Source organism: Nuphar pumila, chromosome 7 (assembly GCF_984573655.1).
Source record: "Nuphar pumila chromosome 7, dmNupPumi1.hap1.1, whole genome shotgun sequence".
Classification (NCBI taxonomy): Eukaryota; Viridiplantae; Streptophyta; class Magnoliopsida; order Nymphaeales; family Nymphaeaceae; genus Nuphar; species Nuphar pumila.
Window position 1 is genome coordinate 1,676,428 of NC_143255.1, and position 10,781 is coordinate 1,687,208.

General features: G+C 39.3%; 1 protein-coding gene across 1 annotated transcript; it reads right to left on the reverse strand.

Annotated features, from left to right (window-relative positions):
• Nucleotides 1-1,503: 1,503 nt before the first annotated feature.
• On the reverse strand, nucleotides 1,504-9,711 carry LOC149830805 (cysteine-rich receptor-like protein kinase 15). The gene is made up of 7 exons (XM_090013500.1): nucleotides 8,874-9,711; nucleotides 7,909-8,052; nucleotides 7,685-7,806; nucleotides 7,379-7,583; nucleotides 3,071-3,308; nucleotides 2,381-2,531; nucleotides 1,504-2,309 (listed from the first exon to the last, which is right to left on the reverse strand). The coding sequence occupies exons 1-7, from the start codon at nucleotides 9,709-9,711 to the stop codon at nucleotides 1,977-1,979; spliced, it is 2,031 nt and encodes a 676-aa protein (XP_089869626.1). The 3' UTR covers nucleotides 1,504-1,976.
• Between the last annotated feature and the right edge of the window lie 1,070 nt (nucleotides 9,712-10,781).

Consider the following 10,781-nt stretch of genomic DNA (forward strand, 5'->3'; position numbering starts at 1 on the left):
CCGGCAGTTGCAGAGACGAAGGGCTGCTGACAGGGAGCACCGTTCCCTGTTCCCTGCAAGACCTTCGCCTGCTGCAGTCGCCACCGGCCGCATCCGATGGCCGGTCCTGGATGCCGTCGGCGACGGCCACGACTAGAGGTCAGTGAAGAGGGAACCGAACCTGTTTTCAGTTTTTTTTTTTAATCGACCCCCACCCAATGACAATGGCTCAGATCTCCTGCAACAACCACCATCGCTTTCGCGGGGAGGCAGCAACAGCCACAACCACAACCAGAGGTCAGTGAAGAGGGAACCGAACCTGTTTTTGTTTTTGAATCGACCCCCACCCAACGACAATTAATGGCTCAGATCTCCTGCAACAACTACCGTCGCTTTCGCGGGGAGGCAACAACAGCTATCGGCCCGCAGGCGGTGGTGCTCGCGCCGGCCCGTCACCATCGGACATCCCAAAGACCGAACGAGAGTCCGGGAAGGGAAAAGGAAAACCGTAAAGGATTTTTTGGCGGGCATCCAGGAGAGCACGCCTATGCACCCACACGTGCAGCGACTGTGAGAAGGTGGTCCCATAATCCAATGTCGACAGAAATAACATGGAGAATGAAAACATACCGGATCCCGCCATAGTTGATCCGGATGAAACTTGAGTAGACGCGGGAGCTTTGGCGTTCTCCTCAGCCTATCGATGTTCAAGCCATGAGGTCAATAGGTGAGCTGGACTGTGAATCCAAATGAGAGAGAGAGAAAGCTCCTTGGTTGTACTCATCAAGCAACCATGCCTCTTTATTTATAATGGAAAGAGAGTGGGGGTTAGATGCATGAACCCTTCACATGCCCTTATTCTTAACCTCCTCCCCCACTTATGCATACCATTAATTAAGTGTGCTTTGTGTCAAACCGGATCACCGCCTGTTGGACTGGATCCAAAATGTCCAACAAAGTAATCTCTTCTCTTGTAAATCACTATCTGTGTGGTTGAGAGAGAGCAAAATCGTGGACGTAGGCTTAACGCCAAACCATGTTAAAATCGTATCTACCTTTTCTTTGGTTCATGGTTTTGTTTACCCATATGAAAAAACGTGTACCAAGGTCTTTCCCTTGCATAGAAATGAAACAAATGAGCCCAACTTAATGTGTTGGGTCTGGTTTTCTAACTAGTTAGCCCAGACTCACGAGATATCAACCTTCTTCAACATGATTTCAGTCAACCAACCAAGTGTTTTCCAAGCTTGATGGTCGCAATGTAATTTTGCTCAGTTGTCACATAGTGTCAAAATCATGCCAAAGTTTTTTTTGATGACGAAGAACCCTCACTGAAGCGAGTGAAAACCCCAGCTGGGGGGGGGGGGGGCTCAATGGCCCACCTCTGAAAGCTACGGACACACACCTGTGAGTCAGTGAGGATTGATAATTATGCAAGAATATTTTAGAAACTCTACTGCTACTTTCCTTCAACCTCAACTTTAATTACAAACCTGATTAATTTAGAAGAACACAACACACGAAACTACTTTAGAAGTTTGCACAATGCAACACTTTCTTAAGCACGCAATTTAATTTCACTACTTGCAAATTACTTAAGTACAACTTTGACATGCATCAAACCCATACCACCCTTGTAAATTAGTGCAAATACCCAAATAACCTTTCAAAACTCTTCACTTAACTACTAAAATACTCTAAAAAAGCATTTATTTGCACAACGACTCTAAAGGAACACATTAAGTAGTCGCCACAATAACTCAAGAATTTTTTGATGAGTTTCCCTTTTTCCTTTTCGATAAGCAAGCTGGGGATAACCCTGTATGATTAAAACTCAAGACCCCTTAATTAATCATGATAGTGCAACCCAACCATCCAGCTATCTCATTCGACCCCAACTTAATGAGAATATTGCATACTGAGGCTGATGCTAACCCAAGTAATCGACTTAGCAGCCAAATATCCTCTAGAGGCAATGGTGATAAAAGAAACTGCTCCTACCGACCATCCAGTTGGGTAATGGTTATATTGTTTATGGACCTCACCTCCGACCTACCGTTGGACCCATCCAAATCTGTTACCCTCGAAGATGATGCACTTGCCGGGTTAGATCTCCCAAAAGTAGCAGGGGGTAATGGTGCAGGGAGAATCATGGAACTGCTGCTAAGCATGAGAAAGACCATGCACATTGTAGGTCTCTCTGCTGCATTTTCTTGAACACATAGCAAGCCTATATGAATGTATCTCAGTACTTGATCTCTTGGGCATGACTGAACCATTGTTTCATCAATCAATTCTGCTGCCCTGTTCTCTGAATAAAGCTCCCAGGCCTGCACTGTCGGACAAGTTATATATGAGGAGTTGATGTACCGCTTGCTAAACTAATTGATATGATACGTACATTACCAACAAGGCCCTGAATGCCCTCTGGTTGGTGGAAGGATGAATTCTTCCTGCCGCTCACAATCTCTAGTAATAGAACACCGAAGCTAAACACATCAGATTTCACAGAGAAATGACCTCGGAATGCATACTCCGGTGCCATATAACCACTGCCGATCAAATAAAATATGCCAAGTGTTACATTTAATTAGAATTGTAAATAAAGATAAAACAAAAAGTTCAAATGACACTAAAGTATGTTTTCTCGAATATGACCATACAGATGACTTCTACGTGCTTGTTTTTTATAAAAATCGACTCTTGCATTGTCTGATTCTGATGCACGGATAGGTGTTTATGATGTTTGAAAATCGACGGTGTAAAACTTTTATAATATCATAAATATTCAAGGATTAAATCATCATAATTTTTTTATCAAAAACACATGATTCAAGTATCGTTTCCTAACCAATCAACCATGTTAAACACATCTGCATGGTCAGAATTATACGAAAAACGACCCGAAAACCTCCCACTTGCTCATGGTAGACTGCAGTAGTCATGAAACGGAGTAGGCAGCTACCGTCGATATATATAATATATGTATATAACACCGAAGAACAAGTAGCAGGATGGGACATGAGACAAGTGAAGAAGCCACAGACTATCTAGTTATATAGTAAGACATGAATTTACATTGTCCACTTACTATGTCCCAGCGATTTTGCTTGCGTAGGCTTGTGTCTGGTCTATTCCAAAAAGCTTGGCCATACCGAAGTCGGAAATTTTAGGGTTCATGTCCATGTCTAGCAAAATGTTGCTGGCTTTGAGATCCCTATGAATAATCTTGAGTCGAGAATCTTCATGTAAGTAGAGGAGTCCTCTCGCAATACCAGCAATGATCTTAACTCGTAATGCCCAATCCAACAGTGCACGTTTACATGGATCTGTTTGATAAACATTGAACATGGAGATGTTAGTATTAATTGCTTGAATGGAGATTTGCCATTCCAAGACATTAGGGATGTAGCCAATACCAGATCTAACTAATTGAATGTTAGCAAATGAGATTCAAATTTGGATTGCCATGGTGAAAAACTGGTACGAAATCCAATTCTTTACATGTGGTCGGATTTGGATATCTGTCAAATGCTGATATGTGTAGGATCGGAAACAAAAAATAAAAACAATATTTGCATCCGATTATAATTGGATGTGGTTTTGGGTTTTACCAAATCCAACTAAATGGTGTCGGATTAGGTTGGATATCAGATAAAATCCATCCATTGTCATTTCTAGGTGGACGTGCAAGGGCTCCCAGCCAAATTATCACACCACTCCTAGCCCTGGTTGGGCTTAAGGAAGAAACAATTGGCCATTGTCACACTCACAAATAACAAAATTATTTTGAAAATATCAGTTTCTCCATGATATTTTTAAAATAGATAAAATCATGAAAACCTTCCCTAAAGTGTGTACTAAGTCCTGGTAAGTTGGACCAGCCCTTACCTTAGCTCTCAGTAGGTGAAAATGGGTCAATCACAGTAGTCTCGCCGAAGCATTTAGATGGTTAGGATAAGTCTATATAAAGGTGAAAATGTGGACCATTCCTATCAATTGATTGTACAACTAGGATTGGATTTGTGATGAAACATAATTGCACTGGTACTTGATACACCCTAGCTTAGCATACCTATTGGGATACAGAACTCGTCTCCTTAACCATAAACAAAAGTATCAAATATTCAACAAAACTCATCTCAATTACTTGAAAAACTCGTACCATCTCACATAGAGACACATTTTTATTACATTATAAATGACTAGCAAGTTAGTTTCTATTAGCACTCTTGCATATAAACAACAATTTGATTTTATAAAGACACTGTTTTTGTTAAGTTTTAAATATTATAATTTATAAAAAGTTATTATAAAATAATGATTGGTTTACATATTATGTTAGACTATTTTAATCTATAGTTATCTTTATAAAAATATATCTTTTGAGAAACTCATACCAATTCTTTTAAAAACCATATCAATTTAAATTAGAAACTTGTATTGATATTTTTCAATACATTTCAAATAAAAATACCTAAAACTTTTTAAGCAATTAAGTACCAGCATACATGTATCCATACCCATTTAAAGGAACTATGAGATGGAACCCATCTTATGTCAAATGATGGGACCAATGCCCCTGTTCAAAAGGGTGCCTGTCATACAACCATGCCTCCATCTTGCTTGCCTGTTTTGGTTAGTCTTCTCTTTCTCTCTATATATATATATTGAGTAATGAGTTGATGCTAAATGCAATGTGTTAAATGATACATTGTAAATGGGTTTTTCTGTTCTTTCGGTATTTTTTTCAGTTCTATCCCTATAAATGCGTTAAACATGGTCGATTTACAAAAAATTCACACCTAGATCATGTGTTCTTGATGAAAAAAATGATATTTGGAGCCTAAAAAATTAACAAAGATTTTGAACTGTCGATTCCTGGAACCTTATAAGAACCCCACCCATGTATAGGAATCAAACACTTCAAGAGCTGATCCCTATAAAATCAAGTACATAGATCACATGCATACGATCAGAATTTAAAAATAAAACAACAAAAACCTAAAAAACTCATTTAACATGTATCATTTAGCACTTGCCCATTACTCTCTCCCTTTATATATATATATATATATATATATATATATATATATATATATATATATATATATATATAGAGAGAGAGAGAGAGAGAGAGAGAGAGAGAGAGAGAGTTGTGAAATTGATAAGTGCTAAATGAATTTTTCTCCCCTTCTCTTGTTTTTTTCACAATTCTGACCTCAAAAATGTGTTAGGCATGGTCAAATTTACGAGGAATCTACACCTAGATCATGTTTTTTTTATGAAAAAATGATACTTGGAACCTAAAAAATTTACAAAGATTTTAGACCATTGATTTTTTGAACATTATAAAAAACCCACCCATGTGTCGGAATCTAACACTTCAAGAGCTTATCTCTATAAAACTAAGTACATAGATCACATCTTTACCGTCAGAATTTAAAAAAAAAAACAAAAAAAAACCTGAAAAACTTATTTAGCACCTATTATCATTTCACAGCTACCCATTACTCTCTCTCTCTCTCTCTCTCTCTCTCTCTCTCTCTCTATATATATATATATATATATATATATATATATATATATATATATATATATATATATATATATATATATATGAGGTGCTAATATTCCTTTCTTTACCGAGGTGGTCATTTTTTTTTTGAAATGCAAGCTAGACTGGCATCTACCACTTTTCCAAATAAATAAACTCCCTCCAACTACCAGTTTTCAAATATATATAGCCTTTGGCAAACATATATGTGCATGTGGCAGTATAAAGTTGTGGGTGGGCCGTTAGTTTTCAAACTTAAATTAAACGTGTGGTCCCCAAAAATCATTACAGTTTTAGTTCGGTCTCGTGACCACTTGCACATTTCTTAGACGTTTGTGCCTCCACCTCAATTATTGATCTTTTAATAACTGTGCTGTGGCTGTGGATGTGTTTCGTTTATACGTATCATCACATAATAGCGTACCAATTAAGACCTTGAAAAAGAGATGGGATCTGGTCAGAAGGGAGCTCTGACGGTATATCCAAGCTCACTTCAATGCTGTTCATCTCGAAATGACACCAGTCACACCACTACACTACGAGTGAAATGGATGGGCTCCACCCATTTTCTTGATGCCGTTCATGCTACGGATGGACGGATAGTTTAAAATCAATGGTTCACAATGAGCCCTCCGCACTTTGATGGGTGACATTAAGGTAGTTACCACTAGGTGGGTGTCAACGGTTCTGGTTTACCCGGACCTGACCCGATCCAAACCCTATAGGGTCCAAGTATGGTGATAAATAAGAAGACCCGATTAAGATCTGGGTCCAGACTCGAAAGTACAATTAATACATGGACCCAGGTATAGTTTGTGAAATTTTATACCAGACCCAAACCGAGTTCCTATTAAGACCCATAATTTTTCAATGCAAAAATAATAAAAAATATGGTTTTACCGGGTATAGTCAGGGTTTGGTTCATGTAGTTCTTATTGGGTCCTGGTATGATTTTTTTTATAGTGGACCCAATTAGACTCAGGTTCGAACTCTATACCATACTCGAAAATCTGGTCAAAGTCTAGTTCCACCTGAGTCACAACCAAACCCAACCCGTTGACACACCTAGTTACCACTACTGTCAGAGGTGCCTCTTACCTGATCCGCTTTTCTTAAAAAAATAATTTGTATTTTGTCTAAGCTCATCATCAAAAAATAAAAAAAAAAATACCCACACTTAAGCTCCCAAAAAAAAATCATTGTATAAAAAACCATGCAGAATGGTTCGAAATGAAAGCTTCACAAGGAGCCTTCCGCACTTTGATGGCTATTTATAGATTAAAATAAATATTAGATGGTCATTTGAAAACAAAAAGGACTTATTTTAAGCGAGTCGCTTGACAAACAAAAGAGACTCGTTATTTAAAAAACCAAAAAAGGCTAGTAGCTTAAAATAAATACTAGATGCTCATTATTTTGTGGTAGTATTTTTTTGTTTTTTTTTTTTACAAAATAATGAGCTGAAGGAATGCCTCCTGTCCTGCCTGCTATAAAGAGACGGTAATGGGTCAGTGCTCTCTCTGATGCTGTTCATCCACGCGATGAACGGCATCCCAAATACCATCCTTTGAACAGTTTTTTCAGACGTTCATTTTTGTAAACCTTAAATGCCATTCACCTAAGGCATCAACGGCTCTGAAAAAAACGTGGGGCCCATCTAGAAGATACAGAACCGATCTAAGGCATTTGGGAGGCCGTTCATAGGGTGGATGAACCCACTGACAGAATAGCGTTAGAGCACGCTCTGACCTGATCCGCACTCCACTACAAATCTCTTGTTTTTTTGTTTTAGAAAGAAAAAAAGGGGTAAGAGTAGAGGTGTAATGGTGCAAGTTAACTGACCAAATAAAAATTTGTCAAGGCTTTTGTTGGGCACGTATTCATAGACGAGTATCTTTTCTTGTAGGCAACAACCAAGAAGCCTAACAAGGTTTTTGTGCTGAAGCTTTGCAACCAGTTCTACCTCGGTCATGAACTCGGTCAATCCCTGCCCTGAATCGCTTGACAGCCTTTTTACTGCTATTTCTTGGCCATCTTGCAACTTGCCCTGCATGCAGAAATGCATATGCTTGGAGTTTTTGAAATATGAAAAACTTGGTTACATAAGATTTGTATCATTAATTACAAATTAAAGGAGCATTTGCTTACCTGGTAGACAGGACCGTACCCACCTTTCCCTAGCATATTTGCCTCCGAAAAGTTTCTGGTGGCATCTCTAATGATGCTAAATTCAAAAACCAGTGACTCGTTGCTATCAATACCTCGATGACCTGGAGAAATATTTATCATCAATCCTTGCAAAAGTTGTGGGGAAAAGGAAAAAGAAGGAAAAAATTGAAGGTTTTTGTGTTGGTCAGCATGCGCGCACTCACCGCCTGGATCTTGACTTCTATTACGCCTCGCATTTTTCTTCTTTGAGCAGAATATGCAATAGGCGCAAAAAAGTAAGGCTAAAGGAACTAAGATGGAGACAACGATGATCACGGCATTCCTTCTCGATCTATTGGAATCGGGTACTGCATCAAATGGCAACCAGATATTATCATCAATCACTTGTTCACGAGAAATCTTGTAGCTATCTTCAGAATTTAACAAGAAAATCTCTGAAATACAAAAACACGAAATGGTGCAAAGACCAATATGAGAGCTTTGGAAAAGGGTCTTGCTTTTCTATAAAAAAAAAAAAAAAAGTAATAATAAAGAAAGGGGAAAAGGAAAGGGTTTTGCACAATAAGAACTGCAAATTAAACTATAACCACCAACATGATGGTAGCAACAGTTTTTCGCCAGTAAATCTAGCATATGATGAAAGTATCATGACGCTATTGAATTTATTCAATTAATAGAACGATGGCAAGGTCAATTTATCATTTTCTGTTTAGGCCAAGGAAAAAACCCATCATCGACTGCAAGTTGGCAGGCTTCCAGGGGTTGGTAAAACCCTTTTGGTTGCCCTGCAAAAAAGGAACGCCCCTCCTGCGTTTTGGACGGACCGTGATGGTCGTATCTTCAGGTTTTGGGTGCAAAACCTGGTTTTACCTAAAACAAGGTTTTCATTCAAACAGTGCTTCAGGCGATAAACTATGATTGCCCCAAACCAGGAAGGCGAAACCTTCGCAGGCAAGGTTAATTTATCATGACTCCGTTATCTTCCAACATGCCGGCTTATCAATGACCTTATGGAGATCCACGATGGAACAGCAGTCAGGAGTGATATTGAATTTCTGGAATCCTCTACACCATCTTCACAAGTTTAATAATTAAAGAAGAATAACAAACAGAAATGGAGGAAAAAGAAAGGAAAGAAGAATAAGAGGAAAGAGGGATGGCGGCTCACTGCTTGCGTCGGTGTAAGGCGGGGAATCGGTTATCGAGTGATTCGCCGGAAAAGGCGCTGAAGCTGACGGCGGCAGAGATGGCGGTGCCGTTGTGATGGGTTCAGAGAAGAAACGGTACAATTCATACCTTATACCACAACTTCCAGTGTAAACAAGCCCTCCTTCCTTCCCATTACAACATTTGGGGATATCAGAAATCGCTTGATCCAAGCAGCTAGCACAGTCTGAGATCGAGATATCCCTTGTGCATTGCACCAAACCGTATATCTTCTGAAAATTGCCGAAATCTATCACTCCGGTCTGGAACATCAGTGTAGATCGACCACTCTTAACCAAAGATGTCAGATTGTTCATTAGCAGACCCAACTGTTTGTTAAAGAGAGTGGGGTCTGAATTGTTAGCATTCTTCCAAGTATAGAATTTGAGCCCGGTATCCATTTTTCCTATGAAATTCGAATTGGAATAGCGCAAGAGGCAATCGTCGAACCATATGATCGCAGATCTTTGTTGGCGACAGCGGGGGACGATCTGCAACGCAGCATCAGACGTGCAATTCCGGCAGGCATCGCCAAAGACGTCGCCGCGACAGAGGACGAGGCCATATATCTGAGAGGGACTTTCGCCGCTGGTGGCGGTGTAGAAACCGGTGAGCGGTGCATTGTTGGTGAGGTTGAGGAAGAGACTATTCAAGGTTTGAGAGAAGGTGCTGTCAGTTGTGAAGTTTGGCCCAGTGCCGCATATATTGTTTTGAAAATCGGACTTGCAGAGTTGAAACAAAGTAGCAAACAAGAGAAAGAGAAGGAAGAAGAGCTCCAAATTGCTGAAGGAATGATGCATCTCTCATCTAACCGAAGGGAGGTGAGGAAGGAACAGGGATGAAGCTTCTTTATTAGGGGCAGCCTTAGTTGACTTGAAAGAAGACCCAATCGCATGACATATCCTAGCCTTCCAACCGAAAGCATCCTAGCCATCCACATTCCTCACCCGCTGGTTGCCGTACACTGACAGCAAGATGCAGTTAAAGGCCAGGACGAAAGGTTGGACGGCTAGGATCGGCATACGATGCTGCCCTTTTCAGTTTACTTGGAACTTATACTATGCAAATCCAATACACAATGTAGGGAATAAGATATCAAGTTTTAATCAAAACCCACTTAATTCATAAGCCTCGCAAACCCAGGTTGGCATATAAGACCATGGGTGCATTCCAATTGTTAGTATCTTTGTACAAACCCAGGACACGTTAGCAGTGTTTGCAGTTAATTTTAAAGAAGTTTGTTCTTTATATACATAAACCAAAAACATTGTTTTTTTTTTATAAAACTTTGCAAATGTTGGACAATTTTGAAAATGTCTTCTTCTTTACGTAAGAACTTTGTTTCAATATCACCTATGCCAAGTTTTGCAGTACTCAGTCCAGATCCGACACTACAAGAAACCTGTGGATTAGCGATGACCTAAATCCATCGCTAAGTCGTCGCTAAATAGCTTAGCGAAGGCTTAGCAACGAATATCTTCCACCACGAATTTTTCGACGCTAAATAACGACGGAATATATATGTCGCCCATTGTGTCGCTAAGTAGCGACAGATTGTATCTGTCGCACGATCTGTGGCTAAATGGAGACGGAATAACGAATGCAAAATCTGTCGCAAGGTCGTCGTTACTATACAGCGACTTTGGTTTAGTGACGTATTTATAGTCATTGCTAATATGTCGCTACCTTCATCAGTAATATTAAATAGCAACGAATATATCTGTCGCTAATCTATCACAAACAAGGAAAAAAAATTAAAAAAAAATAATTGAAAATTAAATATCAAGAAAAATTTCTCGTGATACAATTTATATTTCTTGTACAATTTATATTTCCTGTGAATAAAAAACAAAGTACACATCAAAATACA

Coding starts and splice junctions, on each gene's coding strand:
- LOC149830805 (XM_090013500.1), bottom strand. CDS start 9,711: ATGCATCATTCCTTCAGCAATTTGGAGCTCTTCTTCCTTCTCTTTCTC. Junction 7,584..7,684: donor GGTACGGTCCTGTCTACCAG/GTAAGCAAATGC, acceptor TTCTGCATGCAG/GGCAAGTTGCAAGATGGCCA. Junction 2,532..3,070: donor AGCAAAATCGCTGGGACATA/GTAAGTGGACAA, acceptor TTTGATCGGCAG/TGGTTATATGGCACCGGAGT.